The following is a 24,703-nucleotide window of genomic DNA, read 5'->3' on the forward strand; positions in this document are numbered from 1 at the left end:
CATTAATACCAGTTATAGACTATACTCACGCTTTGTGAGACAACAGCAAAAACTGTATTGTTAACTTAGTGAGATCGTTTTAACTAAAAAACAAAAAACTATATACAATATACCTTTTAACTATCTTAAGTATTTTAAAGGGTTTAGGGTGTACTAATGAAAAGTGTATACTTCAGTCTTTAGGCAGTAAAATACATATTATGTAATATTTATTTTTACATGGTGAAATCAATAATTATACAAAAATATAATTCTTCTTATAATAATTTAAATTATCAGATATATAAAATTATGTAAGTACATATACTAATATCACATTTGTTAATAAATCATATATTATACTTAAAGGTGTTTAAAAAAATAATATTGTTTCAAAATGTTTTAAACAAACATCCATAATATTATATTTTCAGTTTAAATTTGAATGTGTCGAGTGTTACTGCTGGGTAGCTATTCACCTCCCGCATTCAAAAGCCATGTAAATAAATTCAGCACATATGCTTATTGTAAATATTATATTACAGATTGTATATAATCTAATAAATGTTAAAAAAAAAATTTCAATGTCATATAGGCAACTTGTGAAAATTTTCTAGGAGGCCAGAATTGTATCAGCAGCACAGACCATGATAATTGATATAACTAAAATGATTAAAAACTGTCGGGCACATCATAAAACGGGAGGAGCGAAGACCCTCAATTGTGCCCACGCTAATTGTGCTACTATGCTGCAGCACACTTAGTTAGATCAATATGTTGGTTGGGACTGGTGAATTTTGACAATATTGCTTATTAGTTTTGCATATATTTTTTGAAATGTATTAGAGATGCCTAAGCGAGTTATAAATTTGTTTCAGAACACCAGATTACCAGGAGGCTAAATAGGAAATTGTATGTTGCACATTTCAAAGTTCAAAAGCTATTTTAGTACCACCTTCTGTCTGACCTTCAAAAAATTTGACTTTTATAAGTTTCAAAAATGATTTTTGTATACTTAAAAATTAATATAGGTACTTTTGAAATAGTATGTCTGTTTCATACGTTTGCATATTTTGAATTTTAATGCTCTTTAGTGTCCATTTCAGTACCGTAGCCTTCAAAACATTTGAGTACCATGACACAATGAACAATAATTTTTCTGATGTAATATTATTCAATTTTTTTTTTTAACTTAATATTTTTTTCTTCATATTTTAGTATTTTTTGAGCATATTTAAGCATTTATACAAATGATTTTAAGAGTATATTATTGAGCTTATAACAACCTTTATTAGAGCTATAAGTTATACCTAAGCTCTGGTTATTACTATTGTTAATTATATGCGGTCATCTATTCTATTAATTTACTACTGTAGAATACATGGCCGCATACCTTCCAGTACGCCTCTGTTTAGTATATGAATTTAAATTCAAGAACCTTTCTAAAAAAACACAATAAAGTACATATTCTATATTTCACATTTTAGTGCAGTCGTATAACATTGATGGTTCCAAATTGAACCAGACTTGGACCATTCGTTATATTCTACTTTTCCATCGTGGTCCATTAGTATTATTGTGTGTGTTCTAAAAACGTTTTTTAAATTAAAAATCTTATTGTAGAATTGCCGGTTGATTCTTTTATCAAACGTTCAATATTTCAAAGAGTAAATTTTTTGGTGCTGCTCTCATATGCGGACTTCAAATGCATGCGGTCTACCATCATAAATGTAGACCGCATATCATAGCAGAAAAAAAATAATTATTTATAAACTGCATTATAAACACGTACATCCACTAAAAGATAATATAACAAAATTAGTCAGATAAAATGTTCTGATATAATATGTCATATCTTGTATTTTCCAACTATGTTTATTGTTATTAAAAGATAAAATTAATAATATACCTAACCTAGTAACCTACCTACAATAACTGTGCGACATTATAACAAATTTAATAAGTTTGTTAGTTACGAATTGGTCGTCAATTGTGTTTTACCTACTGCGTTTATATTTGTGTCCGTTTTGTATGTCGTGTGTATTATGCAATTAAAAAATTTTTATTCGTACATTTTTTATTATTTTTTATACTGAGGTTTTTTATTTATCTTATGTAGACATATTACATATTTTATATTTTTTAAATTTTAGCTAATAAACATATATTATAATTATTATGAAAATATAAACATGGCGTATTACAATATAGTTATTATGCAATCTACATCTTACAAGGCAGACCGCATACGTGAGCAGAAATATGTTGGTAGTACGCATATGAGAGTAGCACCAATTTTTTTACATAGTTTCAAGTCGTTTATAAAACAACATTTTTATTAAAAAATTACATTTTTTATCCTTATAATTTTTTTACTTATTTGAATGACAACATAGGGTTTTAATTTTATATTCCAAAGCAGAATATTTTTCTTAGTATTTTGATACATGAAAATCGAATTTGGGGCAAGTAGTTTATGAGTTATAAGTGTTTAAAGTTTAGATGAGTGCAGTGGAGTGGTACGGGGTTACTTCGCGAAATATTTGTCCACTTCTCATCAAAACTTTGAATATTTATAACTCATAAAACACTCACCCCAAATTCAATTTTCATGTGTCGAAATACTAAAAAAATATTTTGTTTTAGAATATAACATAAAACCTTGTTGTCATTCAAAAAAGTAAAAAACTTAAAAAAATATAAGGATAAAAAATATTTAAAAATATAATTTTTTAATAAAAACGTTGTTTTATAAGCGACTTAAAACTATATAAAAAAATATTTTCAAAAAAAATTTACATTTTTGAAATAATGAGTGTTGTTTGATAAAAGAATCACCGGTTGTATAATCACAACAATTTACCGAGTTCCGTATTGTCGAGTTGGCATTTCTACAAAAACGGAACTAAATTGCTTCTGGTTATCAGTTCCAGGGAATTTTGGAGTTCGTTTGATCAACTCTTCATCAGGATAATGTCTACAAAAGGATTAAATTTACTTTTGATTTCTAGCATATTTAATTACATTTATTTTTTCTTACAGTTTATCCCATTTCAAAACTCCTAGCAGTTCTTTGATCAATGTATCTTTATTGTGACTATGTCCATATTTCTTAACAATGTCATTAAAACGTTTCTCTCCCTCTGCCACTTTTAAAAAAGGTCCATTTCCAAATCCTTGTACATCCTTTTGTAGGTGTTTCATAGGTGGTCCTCCATCTTGTACAAAATTGGTAAAGAAATGTGTTTCTAAAGATAACTTGCTTCAAACACAAATAAAATATATAAATATAATGTTATAATACATAATGTGTTTCAAACGGTTTATGCTAACCTTATGGTAATAGTGATCAGTTTAAATCCATTATACACATTTTGCGATCCTTGCAATTCTTGCAAATATTCTATGGCTGAAGAATTGCCTTTTACAAAGTTCTTAACCAGTTCGCCTCTTGATTTAGCGTTTGGTATTTTATTTAGTTCAAACACATTCAATAGAGCAGCCAACTTACCACGGATGTTAAGAGCCAACCAAGTGCCTCCCTCATTTGATGTCGTCAAATCACGTCCTGCAAATTAAAGCGTTAAAATTATTGTGATATTATACAAAAACATTTATGATATTATACAAAAACATTTATGATAATTTTTTTACCTCCAATGACGTCCTGGTCCTCTGCCCAATAGTTTGCTGGCAATGTTTTACGATTATAATATTCATCTCGGTTAGATGCAACAATCAATCGATATCCACCATCAATGTGTTGTACAGTACTAATGAATATGACACACATAATTGTGAACCTAGTATTTGAAATCTACTTCTAATTGATTTAAATATAATATTTGTATTTTGTAAAAATTAAAAGATACAGTTATAATATTCTATACAATGTCATGAAGAACGATTAGCCCAAGAAGGTAAATTAAATAGTTTTGAACTTTTGAAGTGTTTTATCAATTGTTTATTAACTATGATAAAGTTGTAATTTATAAGGTTTACATAGTGTTATTAATTGTTATTATAGGTATTATTATTTGATATACCATCTTCTTTATTTATCACAAATCCCGATTACTTTTATGGCAATTTCCATCACTTATAATATTAAAGAACAGTAGTGAGTACTGATAACAAGTTCTCAATTACAGTAGATAAATTATTAATATTATACAATATTAGTAATTAAGTACCTACCTTATTAACTAGGTACTAAAAATATATTCATTAATTCCTTTAAAGTTTACAACATAAACTTTAAATTAAATTCAAGGACCTATTAATCAAAAATACACAAATTATTTTTAAGCATCATAATTCATAAGTTTTCTAGATACCTTACACTTTGCTAGTTGAAGTGAAAATAACATTTTTTTAATTTGTATTTTTTGGAAAATTATTTCTGTTGTATATTTTAAAAAATAAATAATGTTTTAGTTATTTTAATTCATACTTTACATAGGACCAACATTTACAAATTCCCACCGTTGGAGTATAAAGTAGTTTATAACCATTAGATATTGTACTATTGCACCTTCTTTTAGCTAGCATGTCTTAAGATACTAAATTAAAAACATTAGAAACGTAATTATTTATATAGCAATAATTTATTTAACTATGAGTATACCTAGTGATGTAAATTATCATGAACATTTTTTGTTGTAGACATTTTCAAAAAGTTGAAAATTATGAAAATTTTGTAATTTGTCATCAATTAAATCTCTTGGTTGAAGTTATAGTATATTTAATTTATATAATAATTATTATATTTAAAACCGTGTACCTGTATTACCATTTACCCATTTAACATTATTCTATTAAACATAATCCAAATAATTTTATCTTTGTCAGAAATGTGTATTTTCATCTATTATTAAAAATAATCAAAAATCAAATACTTAAAAGATATTTTTTATTTGTATTTTTACTCTAGAATTATTAAATACTTTAGTCAATACATAGTTTAACATGTATTATGTGACACATAAGTTGACAATGCATATGGGCAATATAATATATAATATAAGTATATTTTACCCGACAAATCTGTGATTCAGTTTTTAAATTTTAAATACTTACAAATATATACATAATATATTATATTATGAGTATAAATTATATATATTAGCCATAGTACCAGTAATAATAATCAGTATGTACACTAATATTATTGTATTTAGGATTAACTATTCATTATTCAATGTAGGAAAAATAAATTGAAGAAGTCTGCAAAACACGTTTAAACATTAACCGTATTTTATTTAAATAGTATATCATAGAAAAATGCACGATTCATAAAGGTACGTTACTATGGTTTATGTTACTTAAATACAATTTTTTAATTATCCAAAATCAAAAATTAATTAAACTACTTTGACTTTATATTTAAAATCTAAACATCTATTGTTTCTTTCACTAAACATATCAATTACTTTTTTATTAAAATCAGTATCATCCGAAATCATTTTATTTTCAATATTTAACATTGTTAGAGCATTTAATTTCTCTTCAACCATAGTGTTTCCTAGGCACGTCTTAATCCTTTTTAAAGTTGAAAAACTGTTTTCTTGTCCAGTGGTCATTGGAGGAACTGTTATTAATATTCTTAATAGCAAAATCACTTCTTTAAAAGTATCAATCATATTATTCTTTAAAATGTATTGATGTGTTGGAATAATACCGGACAAAGTACGAAAATCATCTCTAAAATACATGACATCTAGTTCAGTTTTCAGTCTATCTTTATCAAAAAATGGGTAACAATGAAACGTACACAGAAGTAATTGAATTGGAAATTTTTTCGTATACACAGGGTATTTTTCAGCTTGAAATAGCTTAACTGCGGTCAAGTGTTTGGTGAACTCTAAACGATCTTTAGTTGTATCTATTAAAGTATTACAAATGTCAATGGCTGATTGTTTTCGAGATTCGTTGTCGTAGTGGCTATTAAGATTATTGCAATGCTCACTGTAACGTTTTCTTTTAACATTTACATCCGGCAAGTTCGAAGAAATTTCAATAATATCGGGAACTTTATTACGTACGTCAGATATTTGTTTTTCGAACTGTTGAACTAAAATCGGTATACGTTCGTCGGCAGAGTCGTCCAATGCGGCGGCTTCCACACTGTCGTGAAGTCTGTATACATTTGGCATTATTTCATAGAAGACCGCCAACCACACTACAAACACCGAATCGCTCAGTAAACGTTTTATCGATCCCGCCTGTTTAATTGTCGACGTCTGTTGCGATGTTTCTATTATTATGTCCATGCAGCGAATTATCTCACTTCGATACATGTAAGCCGTGTTCAGAGTGCCGCTCATCCCGGTGAAATTGCACCCGGTCCGCGATGACCGGTTGCCCGTTATTCCGTTCAGCACGGCTACCCTTTGTGGCGAGTTTGAAAAGAATTCAGTTATGTCCGATAAATCCGAAAAGAACATTTGAACTTCTTTGTTCCCCGAAAGCGACTGGGTCATTTCTACGTGCAACTGGTGCGTGTGGCAATGCATATAGTACGCGTACGGATATATTTCCTTAACTCCGACATTTACTTTACTCATAACCGCTGCACCGCCGTACGATTGAGCTACTACTTTGTATGGCGCGTCTTTTAAGATCGAGTTCACTTCGGACATAATTGTCTGCGACAATGATTCTGCATCGTGTCCGTTGGCAGCTTTCAAAAACCCCCAAAAACGTTCGACGGGTTTACCTTTTAATTCATAGCGGAACAGTATAACCAAATGTACAGTGCTTGAAACATGAGTGGTCCCGTCAACAATTATTGAAATGAATTGCACCATTTCCATTTCCGACAAAATTTTCTGCCGGGCTACAAGGAGTATGCAGTCCAATAAATCGTCGTGGATTGTCATAGAAGTCCAATTTATGCTAGTCGAGTTTTCTAAATAGCACCGCAGACTTACGTCACAACCTTTGCATAGTTCAACAGCGCCTAGGAATACACCGTAGTTATTTTCGGAGGTCATTGTATTTTTGTCACCGCGGTCCTTCAGTGGAAGGTTATATTTCCCACAAAATTGTACACATTTGAGATATTTTTCTAGAATATAACGGTTTTTTTTTGATTTGCTCGTTGTGGCGTTGTATTTCTATTTCATAAAGTTTTTCAGCTTCGTCGTTTACATTACCATTACCGAGTACTTTAAGGTTAACTTCGTTTTGCAAATGATCAAATGAATTTTGGTGTTTTTTTATTTTCGACGATAAATGGCCCAAGTGTTTTACACCACAATCTGTCCACGAAGTTTCATTACCAAAACATAAACATGGGAAACAAAACACCGCTTGTTCGACTTCGCACCCGCACAACCACGTGTGTTTTTTGTAGGTATCCATATGAAAATGGCGAGTGTATTCTTTGTTAGCTTTTTTCGATTTTGATACGAGACCTTTTAGGTCTGGAGTAGGTCGTCCTAGTTGCTTTATTGCTATTTGCTCTTCATACGTCAACGTAGAAAATGGATTGCGGATCAGATATTGAACGGAATTTTTATTTATTGACGATTCCATTGTACGTTAAGTTATGTTATTATATTAGGTTTAGTATTAAAGTGGGTTAAAAAAAAATATTACATACCTAATAGCTACGTCACATCAAAAAAACATATTATATAAAATAATATAACGTTATTACTTATTATATTATTAACGAGTCATATAAGTATGGACACAATTCGTAATGGCACATTTGAGTATTTGACAACGACTGATTCACCCGGTTGGCGGTTACATCCTTATTGCTCGCTGCAGTCCTTTGGGAATACAGGCAGGCATGCGGGCGATTAAGTCGATTCGCCGACCGCGTTATTTACGATCGTTTCCCCTTCCCCGTTTTGTATTCTTTATCACATATTCACATCGACATCAGCAGGTCTGTCTATAATATAATAATGAATACAAATCATTTTTATAATATTACAATTTACAAAACAAAGTACAAATATTAAATAATATTACCTATACGGCTATACCTATAAGGCTTATTGCTATATAGTTATTTAACTTTTTATTGAATTTGTCATTAAAGAATACAACGACGAATAAACTGCCAAAAAACTGATCATTTATTAGGGAAATAATACATCTTATAGTAGCTATTATCTTGATTTTCATTCTGAATAAATTCATTATCTGAAGCATTAGAACATGAACAAGCTATATGGGAATGACCTATCCATATTTTATTTTCGTCCTTTGAATTTTAATAATTAATGTAGGTAATTAAAAAAATGTCAAGTTATAAGATTTAATCAAATAAAAATAATTTTTAAAACATTAATTGATAAATTATGAAGAATATTTTTTCAAAATGAAAATCTGACTATTATGACATTTATAACGTATTATTGGAATTAAAATCATCCGTTTAAATGAAAAATAAAATATCATTCCACGGCCACAGAATAGATTATTGACAATATTAAGACATGTTACCTACGGTGTGCATAAAATTGTCCACGGCTCACCACCATCCGTTTACCTATGCCCGCATAATTGTATTATCTCACTAATGATCATTTACGTCTAACAACAACAAACGACATGGCCGACATGTTCCTTAAATTTTAGAATCTTGTACCGACGAGGCGATAATATTATAATATTGAGTATTAAATATAAATTTACCTATTTGAATCACGTGATTAAAAAATAGGTGGAGGGTGCCCCGATTGGTACTCTGGTTAGGCGATAAACCCAATTAATTGTTTTTAATTTTCATAATAATATGTATATTCATAAACCATAATCAAATAGTTATTGACAGTATAATATATATATATATACCGGTGTCCGAAAAAACCAGATACACTATATTACTATGTTAGTATGTTACCTACATTACTCAGTACCCTAAACATATTTTAGAATTCTGTCTGCGGGAGATTTATGATCCAATAGTCTAGTTTCATATCCTGCAAACAGAATTCAAAAATATGTATTGGGTAGGGCTGGTGATATTTCAAATGTTGATACTGGTATTTTAGGTATTAACGGTAATTACCGATTTACGATACACCGGGGTATTCTAAAATACCGAAAATACCGACAGCAATGGTATAGAGTACTGAGTAATGCGTAATTTAATTATACGGTGTAGCCTGTTTTTGCAGACACGCAGTTTATAGTTTATACTATGATTTATTCTCGTCTCATGAGAGCATAGACATCTCCAACACGGTGGACGGTGGTAGATCTATAGGCTATTATATAGCTACAATGACGTCGAATGTGTACAAACGTATATTAACATAATAAAATACTTACTAAAAATAAACTAACTAAGGTATTTAGCTATACAATTATGAATAATTAAGCCAACCATAACAAAAGTACGTATTATTAACAATCTGTTAATTAACATTGTATTAATAAACGTAGTTAGAATAGTATCAAACTATCAGTATAATATTTGAAATATGATTCAAAACATTAAAATATAATAAATACTTCTTGACTTTTTAGTTTCCATACAAACAGGAACCCAAAAATGTTTATATTTATACCTAAAAACTAATTAGTAATTATCAGGGTAATTATATTAATTATATTATAAGATTCCGGTTTAAAAATATTTCTAACATTTTGAGAAACGATAAAAATTTTTTTGGTAGGCGGTAGAAATCTGTATGATTAATAAATATTAAAATATGTGATGAATTTAGGCAAAAAAAATCCGTATTTAGAGCCGCGACTGGCCACGAGGCTCTTTATTTAAACGCCCAACAATTATTTTTTTATTTTTATTTTTAATTTATTTTTTAGTGATGCACGAGGGCAATAATTACTTATAATATAAATTTAACGTACATTAAATTGAATATATATTATATACCTAACTAACAAATATTAAAATTATATACAACTACTATAGGTAATCTAATGAATTCACAAATCACAATATTTTTAAATACGAAGTCATGAAGATATTATTAGTAAATATATATATATTCAAAATTCAAACATAAACGGCGGATTTTAGATTTTAAACTGTAGCTGATGTCAAAATGATCAAGATAATTTACTTAAATGTACCTACGTACATAATAACTCAGAAATAGCCTATAGCCGCAGTGGCACCCCCTACTAAAATTAATTAAAAAAGAAAATTAATCGTATAATAATCTTAATTTTAAAATGCAAATTTTTAAATAGTAAAATAGTTATAAATTATAATACATTTGTTACATTTATTACATTTTTCGTGTGCGAACATTAAAATTTGTTTCTCTCAGATACCAGGAGCATATGGGTACGCAATACGAGTTGTGTTTGGACAACCGGCAGTCGTCCGAGTAATATTCTGATTACGCATGTATAAACGAGGTGTACAATCGTGTGCGTGCGGGTATGTTTAAGCTGCGTTCTTATATTATACGGATATTGGACGACCGGCAGCGTCGTACAAGCGATATGCCAATATTCAGAATTCGTATATAATAACTTATAACCGAGGCACAGCAATCGTGTGCGTGCGGGTACGTTTATTGTTTAAGCTGCGATGTTATATAGGGGTTATATAGGGGTTTGGACGACCGGCAGCGTCGTCCATACAGTAAAATATTTATATATTACTGTATTGGGTAATTTATTTTTAAAATTAACTGCATTGTTGGTTGCTAATCGCTGTTATTATTATTTTAATTTCCATTTTCTGCTGTGACCTGTGACTAGTAAGATGTATATTTTCGTATATTTAAATAACCTATGACTAACGCTATTATATTTTAAGTCGCACCCCAACCACCTGTACCCACGAGCCACCACTGCGGCTATAAGTATTATTACAGCAAGTGGAAAATTCAAACACAAACACTCAAACAGTGCGTAATTGCGTTATTTGATAATTTAGTAAAAAAATGTGAAAACTATTAATTTCAAAGTTATTATTTAATAACGTAACATTATTATAATTATCGTTTAAATTTAGTACATAATATATAAATGTAATGTATGTTATATGTATTATCTATATATTAATATATATATATATCTTATATTCTATGACTAAAACGAAAAGTACTCAATGGATTTTAGTACCTATAGTTTTCACTAAAATTGATTGGTCTAGTCTCGGAAAAAGTAAATTATTTATGCATAATACCTATGTCGTAGAAAAATTAATTAGATTGCCAAAAATAATAAAAATAAACTATATAAATAAAATGCTGTTGGTAATCGCATAATTTGAGAACTACTGGACTGATTTGGCTCAATTTGAATCTGAGCGTATAGCTATAGCATATTCATGTATTAGTTTTATGATGAGTGTTTTTTTAACATAAATATATTTTTGGGCTAAATACAAATTTTTTGTTTTTCTGATTAATTTTTTGTAAGGTTTTCGTAGTCATGGTTACATAAGAGGATTCGATACCATGATTTTTTGTTTTTGTCTAACAAACGCGTGACATAGTATTTTAAACATGTTTTTTGCCAAACATACCAATTGATCTAATGAAGCGATAAGAATTCTGAAAACAAATTTGAATTTTTCGTCAAGTCTACTTGAAATTGACTTTCCCACATTTTTGATATTATTCTCCAAATTCCTAAAAATGTCATATTAGAAAAAAGCAAGGCTGGGCAAGTTAACAATTTTTTTTAACTCGTTAAGTTAAGTTAATATAGAAAAATGTAAGTTAAGTTAAAAGTTAACTTTATTATTTTAACTTGTAAAAACTACAAGTTAATTAGAAAATAAAAGAAACTTAACTTAGTTAAAAATAAGTTACTTATTTTTTTTTTAAATAAAATTAATAATTATACCTACCTACCTTTTTTAAAGCTCACAAATAAGATAATAATTAATAATAATAATAATAATAATAATTCAATAAATCAATAAATGTCTTACAATTTTTAAATAATTATATTATTTACACCGATAGGTACTGGGTAAATTGTTATATTTTTCTTTTATTAATGACGCGGTTATCCCTATAACATTTCCGTATATAATATTTTCTGTAAATATGCAATATAATAACTTGCCATTATTATAAATTATTATTTACTAAAATATATTTAATATTTCGGGTTTTTATTATATAACTAAATTTACAAAATTTGAATTTATTTTAAATATTATGTGGTTTGGGAAAAAATTAACTTATCGTGCCAATAAAATTAATTAACTCGTTAAGTTACTGAATAACACGGGGGAAAATGTAACTCGTTAAGTGAGAAGTTACTTCTAAAAATATAGTAATAAAAACATAAAATCACGGTATCGAATCTCCTTAGTAACAAAAACATATTTAGGATTCTTAGATTTTCCTTGTAGAGTTGTGGAGGAACAATATCGAGTAGCGTGCTACTTTTTCTGTGTGTCATCAACTTTTGTGGTACCTAGTAAAAATGCTCCGATAATCGATAATCTGATAGACAACGGAAACTAATTGATACTTTTGAGAGGTCAAAGTTGAAAATTCCCAGTAGTTTTCGAAAGCGTCGTAAAAAACAATAGTTTTCAGGAAAAATGGAAATTTTTGCACAAAATCAGTTTTTGGAAAAATCAATTTTATTTTGGTCGATACCTTAAAAATTAATAACTGTAGATACTTTAATTTTTACCAACTGTAATATGACAAGTTTACATAGGTACATGATGACATTTTCAAAATATTTTGATTATTTTTTAGTTATTTATTTTATAGCGATCTTGAAAGATTTTCGATTGTTTTAAAAGTTTTTATTTAATTATTGTCGACAAATAACTCAATCAAAAACTTTAAAATATTAAAATTAATTCAATTTACAAACATCTTTCTTTTCTTAGCTAAGATTCAATAGAAGACCCCACACACAAGTTATTCTACCTTTAACAAACAGTCAAAAAGTTTACCGGAAGCTAATATTAATTCTTAATGAGCGTTTGAATTTAACATTTTTTCGAGGTTTGATATTCACCGGTTAATTATTAATTCCCAATACCTAATTGATTTTTGATTTTTTGTTGTTTATTCTATAACGAAAATCCGAAGAAACTTTACATTTTCACCAAATAATTGTATTTGCATTGTAAAATTTTCAAAATATTATGAATTTTTTTGAACTATTTTTATCCGTGAGAAAATTTCCAATTTTAAGTTATTTTCGATAAAGTTGACTAAGTTTTTCACTAGGTAAAAAACTTAAAATTGATTGCAAGCTTCCTCATAAGTTGTTTTAATAGCAGTTCAAAAATATTAAAGATACATAGGTAGGTACAATTATTTTTTATATGCATTTAAATTTAAAATGTTGTTAAAGTTAAAATTCATCAAAATCTCGAAAATTTGTAAATTATTTTTCAGTTAAAAATTCGAACATTTGAAAATTTAATACAAGACTCCTCATAAGTTTTTCTACCTTTAATGAAAAAAAGTTTAGCGGAAAGTAACAATATTTATGGCCATAAGATATTTTCAATTTTTATTAATTATTAAATTTGATTATTTATGATTTATCATTGAAGGCAAATCTAACACATCCATTACAATGACATACTCGACAACTATTGTACAGCAGAGCAATACACATTAGCCCAGTTTTTTTTAAATGTTTGTTTCGTAGTCCAAATATGAGCTCACCGGGCCAAATTCCAGCAATATACCTGCAGTCAGGGTTAAAAAAACTTGTTTTAATGTTTTTTAAGCCCTATAAATTATACTAGTAAATTATTATAGATAGGTTATAGATAGCATCATAATCAAATATCTCATCACTGATCAGTCATCATGACATTGTTATTTTTTTTTTTTATAAATTTATAGTTTAGGTCTTCCGTAGGGGACACCTTCTTTTAAAACTTATTTTTTTTATTCATATTTATGTAATTGTTGACGCTGAGAATGGTGGCAATCAAAATATTGGAGAGGGTTCATGCTTATTTTTAGTTATATTCTTTCATGGTATTGTATTATATCATAATTTGTAAAATTCTAATAATCTATATTTTGAATGGCAAAGAAACTGTAAAAAACTTGTATAACCATACCTTGGTCTATATAGATCCTGTAGAAAAGTTGTACACGAATTGCATCCCAAAAAATCCAGAACAATAAAAAATTTGTTTATCAAACATAAAAAAAAAAAATAAACGCTGAATCACTTAAATCTAATCAAAATCAATATAGTCCATAATATAATAAAATAAATATCAGAATCAAAATGTCAGTCAAAAATAATAATAACAATAATTATATTAATAATATCAACCAAAATTTCAGTCAAAAATTAGTTCATAATATCATCAGAGCCCAGGCCCCCTTAAAATTAATACATAACGGAGACATTGGCGCAACTAGAAGGGGGGCTTAGCCCCCCCGTCTAAGATTTAGCCCCCCCATAAATATCCCTTATTGATTTAGATATAAGCCCCCTATAGGTTATTTTTAATAAATAGTTTTGTTAGCCCCCCAGAATTGTAACCCTAGTTGTGCCTATGTACGGAGAACCATTGAAAACGTAATGAAAATTCTACTACCTAACTTGCAATATAGTGGGACGTAATTCGTGTTACTTTTTTTATGATACCCAACATTTATAAGGCCCCGACAACTAGTGTATTACCTAAAATAATTCGGAAATCAACTAGAGTAGTACCTGAAAAAAGGGGTTTCATCGATTCCGCCAGACCTTTTTATACTTGGGGATAAGGTTTATCGATTCCGCCAATGCAGGTAGTCTAAAAACAACCTATCGATTCCGCCAGAGAAAAAATAATCTTCCCGAACAAAAATTTTAGTTTAATTTAATTTATTTAGCTATATTATAAATATTATATGAAATACCTGTATAAAAATGTTATCGCTAATTGATGACTTGTATACGCGTAATGATGCGAAAAACGACTCTAATAGTATTGTCCAACACTAATCTGGTTAGTCTCGATTTATCCTCGTGTCATTATACTTCATAATAATGAATTTCGAAATCGTAGCTGGTGAACAGGAAAATAACTTAGGTATTTATCAAAATGAAAAATTTTTTAAAACAAACTTTGTGAAATATTTATGTGCGTATAAGTGGAAATGTGTTAATAAAAAGTGTAACTTAAAACTATATTTTACTAAATTAATTTATATTTAAATGAATTATTGAATTATTTTGTAGATACCTATATTATTATTATCATAACATTTTATTTATTTAACTGTATTGTATTATTTTTTATATAATATATTGTATTGTATTAATTATTATACTGATTATTAATTTATTCTTAATATTTAAATGAATTATCGAATTATTTTTTAGATATATTATTATTTTTATAATAGAAATAGGTTGACAGCAGCAGTTGCCAGGTTGAGGTAAAAATTGGTAGGTGGCGGAATCGATAGGTTGTTTTTAGACTACCTGAACTGGTGGAGTCGATACTGGCGGAATCGATGCTACATTGGCGGAATCGATAGGCCCCCCTGAAAAAAAACCGGGACTCGTAACTAGTACAGCAATTTAAAATTCAGGACCGAACTAGGATGTAGCCATTTTAAGATATTAGTGGTTGTAAATTTGATATTTTTAATACTAATGATAACATTTATCTAGAGCACAGCAATAATATATAACTTATGTGCCATTTGACACAATAAAACCTGCCGTCCTGCTTTTAGTGCAAAGAGAAAAATCTGAAAATTGCAATTTTTCAAACTTATTCATAGGCGGAAATCTATTACAATTTAGGGGGGGCTTCGATCCCACACACCTAAAAAAGAAGAGGACTTGTCAGGCTATTTTTTTTTTGGGGGGGGGGGGGGGGGTGAGGGTGCTAAACCTTAGCTTTAAGCCCCGCCGATTTCCGCCAATGAACTTAATGCCGCATTAGGGAGGGAAGTTCTAAATGTATGAAGTGACATTGAATCGATGACCGCGACGTATAGTAAAAACTGATTGTTTTATAAGTATGATTCCATTAAAAAAAGTAAAATACTTTACTTCAAAATAATTTTGAAATAAGATCAACTTAAGAATAAAAAGTTGAAATTTCTCAGTTTCACTTTTGAGTATAAACACTTACATGGATAGCCCAGTATAGATTGTTGCCGTTGTGGTCACTAGGGCAAATGAGGTAAAAGTAATTGCATGCATCAACAAATCGTAGCATTTATGGCCTTGATTAAACAAATAACATCATAGAACAAATATGGAAGTTATAAATACATCATGTTTGTACTTTGTAACCTATATTTTTCTCAAAAACTACTTAACCGATTTTGTGAACATTTCAAATTGTTCTTAAAGGTATCAAGTTTATAAGCACTAAGCAATCTGCCACAGGCGAATATTGTCCATTTCGGTCGAATTCATTTAAAAAGCGAGGTACACCGAGGCCGATTTAGTCGTGAAGTGAGGTACACTCACAGATATATATATATATAATAATATTATATATATCTGTAGGTACACTAAAACCAAGATACACCTCCTATATAGCACTATATTTTATATTTTTCATGGACAAAGTTGGTTATACAGCTAAAAATAGATTTTAGTTTATTCGAAGTTAATAGACTCAAAAACTACTGGACCATTTTCAATAAAAATCATTCGATTCCTTGAGACTTGGAGAGTGTTTACAGCGTATTTTTTCAACCCCTATAGGTAAAGCTAAAGCTCACACATGCATTATATTTTCGTGTTAAGAAAATTAATACTTATTTTATTTTTATTTATTTAAACATTTTCCATTAGTAACATATTATATTACTATTATAATTTATAATTAGTAGAAATATGGCATATTATATATTTTTTTACAAATATGTTTATTAAAAAAACAAATATTTGACACAGGCAACGCTGGGAGGAACAGGTATAGTATTATATTATATTTGTAGGTATAATAATTATATATCTTCAAAATTTCATGTTGATCTCGAATTTACACTAATGTAGTTTTTATTACACCTATACAATTCCTATCAAAGTCGGATATAATTTCGAAGAATATAAAGATGACGAACAAAGCCATTTTAGAATATAAAAATATATTTAATTTTGTAAAAATAGATTAAAATTAATATAATATAACTACAATACCCTGAAAAAAAACCTGACTGTTTATTATGGTCATGGCAACATGACCATGGTCGCTTTTACTTTTTTATTGGTTAATATGATGTGTGATTTTATTTTTAATTATTATATTATATCTGAAGATACTTTTATAATTTTTGTATTATAAAAAATTATTAGATCTTCAATTTCGAGAAAAATTTGATCTATCTACGTAGTTTGTAATTTGGATGGGGAGTCTAAAGAAAAAATGTCTCAGTTTTTTTTAAAAATCATTATTTTTGTTGTACTTATAATCGATTGATGAGAATTTCGTGAACCACCAATCTCGTAATACATTTTAATTCAAACGTTTATAAAAAATTAATGTTACTTTCCGGTAAATTTATTTTTGTTAAGGACGGAAAAACTTATGAAGAATTTTCTATTATTTTTTCAAATATTAGCTATGAAAACAAACATTTTTATGAATTTCTTACTGAAAAATAATTTGCAACATTCTACAATTTTGATGAATTTCGACAAAATTCTAACTTCAGGTATCATAAAAAAATATCGTGGATTTACGCTCAAATTATTATTTTAATTACACTATTGACATCTTATGAGTAACATTTTATTATATTATCAAGTTTTTTGATCGAGCGAAAAATTATTAATTCACAATAAGTATTGAATATAGAATTAAAAAGAATAAAAAAAATCGAAAATTTCTTATGAATAGCTTTAAGAGTCCAAATATTTTGAAAATGTCATCATGAATGTAAAATTGTCGTATAGACATTTAGTGAAAATTTAAAGTATCTACGGTTATTATTCTATGAACTAAACAAAAAAAAAAACAAGATTTTTCAAACAAGATTAAACGCAAATTGGGTTAGCGTAAAAATTACAGTTTTTACTTCGTTTTTTTTTTTTTATTTAACGATGCATTCGATGACTACTGGGAATTTCTTACTTTTGACCGTCAACTAGATCCACTTTCCTATCAGAAAAGATGGCGAAATAGAAAATTGGAGCATTTTTATATTTTATTGCCCCAAAAGGTGACGACAGCGGACAGACAGAAAAAAACAGGTGTGGTGATCGTGTGACATAAACGTAGCACGCTACTCGATATTTTCCACTTCGAAGAAAATGTATGTATCATAAATATGTATTAATAAGTCACCATTAAATGTATATAATATTCATAGTGCGAATTAGGTAATTTTTACATCTTACTCTTACTTTTATGGTGATAAACAAAGCGTTACGTAAAGTCCGTTAGAAAATAAAAATATATATACCCATGACCCAGCCTACAACATTGTTAACACCTTGTAAATCAATACGATCTGCTCAGAATCTAAAATTTGATTTATTATGTCAGCAGCCGAATTAAAATCACCGAGTAGACCCCATATTGAAACCGCCTTACAGTTCTCATAAAAATATTCGAAATACTTATGAAAATGTGTCTTACCAATAATAAACGATTTTCTTATATCACTCGCCAGTTGCCGAAAAGTTCACGCATTACTGCCGCCACTGATATTAGTACAATTACTGATGTTTGATTATTTTATATCATGCATGACAAATTGAATGTGTATATTTTATTATTTTGTACAAACTATAGGTCTATAGCACCACATGGAACAATCACGATATAGATAATCGTAGACATCGGATACAAAAGTACTAACATAGACCTATAAAGATTAAAGAACTAAAGAAGAATGGAATGTTTTTTTTTTTTATTGTTGATGAAAGAGGTACTCACTACAACTTACTGAAACACCGGTGATAGGGTTGATAACGGCGAAACTGTCGATTTGAACCAACTAATACCGTTTGTAGTAGGTATAATACTATAGAACAATATAGAAGCGACGCTCGATCAGCTGATTGGGGTCTTGTTTACCTATGATCTGAAGTCTGAACCTCCGAAAAACTCATAATAGTACAGACTAGTACTTGTATAATCTATAGTATTTGTTTGAACTTTAAAGCACGGTTTAAGATAGTATATATATATATAATATATATATTAGTATATTAACGTACAAAATACAAATAGTAAAAACCAAAGAGCCTTATAAACATTATATTATAGTATACATACAATATATTATAAAAATATATAGACCTACACCAATGGGTATGCTATGTGACCATTATGCCTATGTGACTCTTTATCGATGATAAAATGACAAAATAAAGGGGGGAAAATTCATATTTACATAACATCTATAGTGCCCTAACCAAAGTATAAACCACAGACTTGGTATCCCCGAGATATCTTCATCCGTGTTATAAACAAACACTTTGTTATCAATCAATAATAATCAACTATTTAAGTGCGAAGTGCGAGAGTGCAATTAATAATAGGCAATGAAATGATTTCTTCTCGCTAATCCTTAATAATAAATAATTATTACACACTATTAATTTATAGTTTTTCGATTGTATGTATGTACACTTTTTTTTCGCAAACTTTTGGAACGAAATATTGTACATTTTTACGACTTAAAAATTTTCTTAAAATGTACTATTACCTAATATCAACATAATGTACTTAATTTGTTTTATATGTTTGGCTAGTTACCTGAAAGGTAAATAATTGTCTGATATTCAATTATTTGTTTAAATTATTTATATTTTATTATTTTTTCAGGTATTTTACCAGTAGTATTGTCCAGTAATGTATTTACTCCATACAGTTTAATTCGTCTTGCTCGCAGTACACAGATACACAGTTTAAAAACTGTTCCTTCTAGTTTAGGACTTGCTAATAATGTACAAGTGAACAATAAATCACAAATTGTTTTGTTAACAGAAAATTCCACAGAACTCAATGACAATTTTGCTTTAAAAGAACAATATGAACTTCAGAATGAAACAGGTTTTTATATATTTAATTTACAACATCATCAGAAAAATAATTAATTTATACATTTATTCACAGATATACTTGACAGATCAAATGACACATATACAAATATCACATCTTTACCTGAAATTTCAAGTTATATGAATTCTCATTTTGTTTTGATATCAGGAGCTTCTCTTGCTGGCTGTGTGATTCTTCTATCATTTGGTATTTTACAAATTATATTAATAAGAAGTAAAAACTATTAAAATCAGTTATAATTTGGTATACCAATTGAATACTTAACTCAATAAAAACATAAAACAAAATTTTTAGTCAAAGATTAATAATAATTTAATATGTTGTTTTTTGTGAATTAATATTATATTATTTAAGCGGTTGTATAAATAAAGTTTTACTATGACTAAAATGCTAATTTTTTTAAACGGATCATAAATTAAATTAAATTAATTTTTCTAATAAATAATTCAATACTTAAAATTTCTGTTAAATGTTAAACTAAATTTAAGTTTCTTTTAGTTGCCTAAGCCTTGCTATGTTGTAGGTAATAACAAATAATTCTGTATTTCTATGGCAAATTTCAAATTAAAAATTGATGTCAGTTAAAATTAAAAAACAAATTATTGTGAAATACTTTAAAGGGAGGAAAAAAATTATTCCTTGATTTTTAACTCAACAATTTGAACTATCTATTAATAATATTTCAAATAATATCAGGCACCACTTTATTTCTTTTCTTTTTTTTAAACAGCTTCTAGTTAAAAACTATTACAGCATAACAAGTAGAGTAAATTACATCTAAATATTAAAATAAAATTTGGTAATTTCTGAGCACCACTTATTCTTTCTTTTTGTCTGTATGCTCTATTAATTTTAAGAATGACCAGTTCAACGGATGCAAATGCGTTAAAACTGCACTTCTTTCCCCACTATCAACTTAGTACGCCTTTACTCATCGTTTGCTGATGTAATGAATCGGCGTATGGTCCTTGCCTTCAGCATTAGGGGGTTTGAGCCTGTGTACATGCTCATTTGGTATGCGCGGAACTAGTCATACTTAAACTGAATATGAGTGTTCTAGATATAATATTAAATATATTTATATAATTTATGACTAATTTGTGTTTTAGTGTTAATATTTTATTTTTTTTTAAGTCATTTTAGGATATATAATGTACAAAAAAAGTAGATGGAATACTCCCCAAGCACTTGATCATTGTAGCAATGCAGATTCTATTGGTTATTTAGATGACATGTTCAAAGTAAGTTAACATTAATACCTTATAATTTCAATTTTTTATTGTAACATCGTAAAAACGTTATGTAAAATTTAAAAAAAAATTTTGATTTTGATCCTTAATTATTTTTATATTTAATTTTTTCTTGTATTTATGCTCCACTATTATACTGTTTGATCAATTTTAAAAGTTATAATAAATTATTGTTAGGAATTTAGGATCACTTAAATAGTGAGGTAAATGAGCAAAAATTATTATTTATAGTAACAACTAAAAATTATTTAATATTACAGGAAAATTCTGATGAAATGTATAGTTTGGACAACGATTCATTTTTAAATAGCCTAGAAGCCATGACAATCCAAAACTACTGGACAGAAAATGTCAAACATACTAAATTATAAATTTAGTAGAAAATTATCTTAATATGTAGTGAAGACATGTTAAGTTATTTATTGGTTTGCGGCATATCACACTTCATAATATACAATATACATACCATAAAATAATTATATTCTATGTACTCCAAACCAAATTATATCCAAGTTAACATTGCTAAGGTTATGGTCTATTCTTAAAATGTAAAGAACATATTTTTTATATTTAGTCTTTTTCCGGTACTTTATTTTAGAGGTTTAATAATAATATTAATATATATTATATTTTTTTATAGTTAAGTTATATATTGTTAAAATATTGAACACAATTATGACTAAATCTAAAAAATAGGTTCTAATTAGAATTAAATTTGTTCATATATAAGTATATAACCTAATATGATATTACTAAAGAATGGAGGGTTTAAAATATATTTTACTGTATACAGTGTAATGAAAAATAAAAAATGATGTGTAGCATATTCTAATAAGATAAAGTTATGTACTCTCATAATTTTATATTTCATTCATATATTAGACCTAGTCTTTTTTTTTATGAACAAAAATACTTAAGTATATTATTAAAGTTTCATTCCTTGTTCTCCGTTGAATATTATGTTATGAATGTTTCAAACTATTTAGGTAAATTTAATATTTTTAAATTTCTTGAATAATGTCATCTTAACTTTTATTTCAGATTTCAATTGATAATTTGTATGAAAAATGAACAACTATTTATCTTTGAATTATTTTTCTTATGAGTGATGTATGTATATATATTAATTTCTCAGCTGTTTGTCACATTTTTATATTTCAGTCTTTGTTATAGGTTGTTAATAGATGTAAGTTCCTAAGATGTTGTGATTTCTTAATTAATCTGTACTAATTAAAAATATATATGTACTATAAATATAATTTTATTATATAAATTGTATATTATTTCATAATAAAATTATGAATTTTAAATTGTAGCAATAACGATACAACTAATGTAACCCAAAGTATTAAATTCATGTAATATAAATTAAAATATATGAATACAAAGTTTTTAAAATTATTATTGTTATAGATTTAGAACAAACCTGTGACAGATTTATTAGTTCTTTACAAGTTCTAAAGTTTTTTTTTTTTTACTTAGTATATAATAAAATGCGTCTTCTGGAGAATATGATTCAATTTCATATTGAAGTGAAAAATAGAATTTTACTACATCTTCTTCACTTTTAAGCACTGTTAAAACAATACGTTTCATTTTGTAGTGAAATGCTATAGTTTCCAAGAGGCTCATGAGATATCTTCCAAGACCTTTACCACGCACATCTTTATCAATTTGAATTTCATATAGGTATAAAACTTCAATCAAATTTTCTATATCAAATCGAAAATGTACAAAAGCTGCTATAGAGTTATTACTTGAATGCCGAACTAAAATATACCTACAATAAAATATAATTTTTAATTGAAATATTTATGATAAGTAAAAATTACTTTAATGATGAATTGTGTTTAAACAAAAATGTAATTTACCTAGAGTCTTTGTGGAACAACTCTGCACGTTTATCTTTCCCATTCCATCCCCAAGGACACTTCTTATATGTTTCCATCATATTGTCTTTAACCATAGAAAATATCTTAGCTTTGAGGAAAGTAGTCATGGCAGGTGCTTTTATAAATTGCATTGTCATATCAAGATCGTTTTTATTATATTTCATAAATGAAGAAAATGGTTTAGTTGGATCTGCTAAACCATTTACCTTTTTAGCCGCTTGAATACTCATATTTACTTTAGGATTACTACTCATCTTAGTTGCAACAATTACACTTTATACTTACTAACAAAATAAGTATAAAATGAATTAATAAAACCTGAAAAAAAAACAAAAACAAAAAGAAATGTTAAATTGATAATTGATACCAAATGCACCCAAGTAAATACTTGTTTCAAAAAAGGTATGAAATACAATGAAATTAATTATTTTTTTCTTGAAATCTTTTATGTATACAAAATGGATTTGTCAATACTCATTATCTTAGTAAATTTTTGTATATTAATGTAAGTTTATAGCAGGTAGTGCTAGTGCACAAAAAATGTTGAGAGTATCTATTATTTTTTGTCGTTTATCTTAAATTTAATCGATTATAAATAAAAAGCAATTGATTAATATTTATATAATGTTACGTAAAAATATTCATACTAAAATTTTGCTCCTAATTATTAAAAATATAGGGTGACATTAAAATGAAAAGCCTAAAAAATCTCCATTAAAAAATATCATATATATAAATAAATAATTATTATTTATTATATCATACAATATTATACACTTTATCCTAGTAAAACTTTTAAAAACATAATACTTAACCAAAATAATTAATTGATAGATTGTAACCAATAGCGAACACTACCAACACTATTTCTGAGAGTGTCAGTTAATTTTGAGTTTAAATTATTATTATAAGTTATTAGAATAATATTGTTGGGTGTTTAGATTCTAAATACCAAACAATGTTTTCTGATATTATATTACTGTCTTGAGATTATAGTACTTACTTATTCTATTAAACAAATGAGGATTTTTATTGTTATGAATTATGATTTAAGACAAGAAAAAATGTAAATATTACCTTTAACTTCTTGATCGAATAAATATATACCTAAAAATGAAACGTTCATTAAATTATTTATATTTTTGTATTTTATTGTAATTGCATAACACAATATGAAATGTTTAGTTTAAAAGATAAATAGAACATTATTTTAAATATTGTATTCACTTAAATATAGAAATAGTAGTAATACAATTAGTTAGGTACTTAGGTATTACAATTTATAATAGAAAAGAAAATGAAATTTCTTTTTTATAACGACATTTATTTGTTATTTTCTTATCAAATATCAATGTCTTTGTAATCTTTAATCTACGAGCACAACAAATAAACAAATGACTATTGGATCAAATGTTTTGTGGATAAAGTGGTTACTTGAAGAAATATATTTTGAATATTTTGTAATAATTATTTAGAAGACGTTCCTTATGGAAACAAGGATATTGGAAACTGCCACATTAGCTCGTCTAGGGGGTGGGAAGGGGGCAAAAGGGTCTTCAGCCTTCAGCGCCCCGACTGCCACGAGTTCAAACTTCAAATATGGCACCTCTTGTTTTTTTGTAGGTCTAACTATAATTATTATAGTAATTAACCAT

The 24,703-nt window shown here is 27.6% G+C and overlaps 4 protein-coding genes across 8 annotated transcripts; 1 reads left to right on the top strand and 3 right to left on the bottom strand.

Moving 5' to 3' along the window:
• Positions 1-192: 192 nt before the first annotated feature.
• Positions 193-4,628, bottom strand: LOC132940787 (transport and Golgi organization protein 2 homolog). The gene is made up of 5 exons (XM_061008531.1): positions 3,634-4,628; positions 3,313-3,547; positions 3,020-3,241; positions 2,843-2,956; positions 193-1,566 (listed from the first exon to the last, which is right to left on the bottom strand). The coding sequence occupies exons 1-5, from the start codon at positions 3,770-3,772 to the stop codon at positions 1,449-1,451; spliced, it is 828 nt and encodes a 275-aa protein (XP_060864514.1). The 5' UTR covers positions 3,773-4,628; the 3' UTR covers positions 193-1,448.
• Positions 4,629-5,012: 384 nt separating this feature from the next.
• Positions 5,013-19,069, bottom strand: LOC132940816 (uncharacterized). Of its 4 annotated transcripts, none has more exons than XM_061008584.1 (3): positions 18,776-19,069; positions 18,476-18,704; positions 5,013-7,885 (listed from the first exon to the last, which is right to left on the bottom strand). In XM_061008584.1, exon 3 carries the CDS (start codon positions 6,972-6,974, stop codon positions 5,343-5,345), a length of 1,632 nt encoding a protein of 543 aa, XP_060864567.1. In that variant the 5' UTR covers positions 6,975-7,885; positions 18,476-18,704; positions 18,776-19,069; the 3' UTR covers positions 5,013-5,342. The 4 variants fall into 4 exon arrangements, with proteins under 4 accessions (XP_060864567.1, XP_060864566.1, XP_060864568.1 ...); XM_061008583.1 differs by having other exon boundaries at positions 18,476-18,721; XM_061008585.1 differs by lacking the exon at positions 18,476-18,704.
• Positions 19,070-19,330: 261 nt separating this feature from the next.
• LOC132940307 (uncharacterized) lies at positions 19,331-22,204 on the top strand. 2 transcript variants are annotated; one of them, XM_061007824.1, is made up of 5 exons: positions 19,331-19,607; positions 19,670-19,897; positions 19,961-20,092; positions 21,050-21,147; positions 21,417-22,204. In XM_061007824.1, exons 1-5 carry the CDS (start codon positions 19,565-19,567, stop codon positions 21,525-21,527), a joined length of 612 nt encoding a protein of 203 aa, XP_060863807.1. In that variant the 5' UTR covers positions 19,331-19,564; the 3' UTR covers positions 21,528-22,204. The 2 variants fall into 2 exon arrangements, with proteins under 2 accessions (XP_060863807.1, XP_060863806.1); XM_061007823.1 differs by having other exon boundaries at positions 19,334-19,607; positions 21,041-21,147.
• A 231-nt stretch (positions 22,205-22,435) lies between these two features.
• Positions 22,436-24,530, bottom strand: LOC132940308 (N-alpha-acetyltransferase 40). Its single transcript, XM_061007825.1, has 3 exons — positions 24,126-24,530; positions 23,028-23,366; positions 22,436-22,936 (listed from the first exon to the last, which is right to left on the bottom strand). The coding sequence occupies exons 2-3, from the start codon at positions 23,300-23,302 to the stop codon at positions 22,597-22,599; spliced, it is 615 nt and encodes a 204-aa protein (XP_060863808.1). The 5' UTR covers positions 23,303-23,366; positions 24,126-24,530; the 3' UTR covers positions 22,436-22,596.
• Between the last annotated feature and the right edge of the window lie 173 nt (positions 24,531-24,703).

This window comes from Metopolophium dirhodum, chromosome 3, assembly GCF_019925205.1.
Source record: "Metopolophium dirhodum isolate CAU chromosome 3, ASM1992520v1, whole genome shotgun sequence".
In the NCBI taxonomy this organism is placed as follows: Eukaryota; Metazoa; Arthropoda; class Insecta; order Hemiptera; family Aphididae; genus Metopolophium; species Metopolophium dirhodum.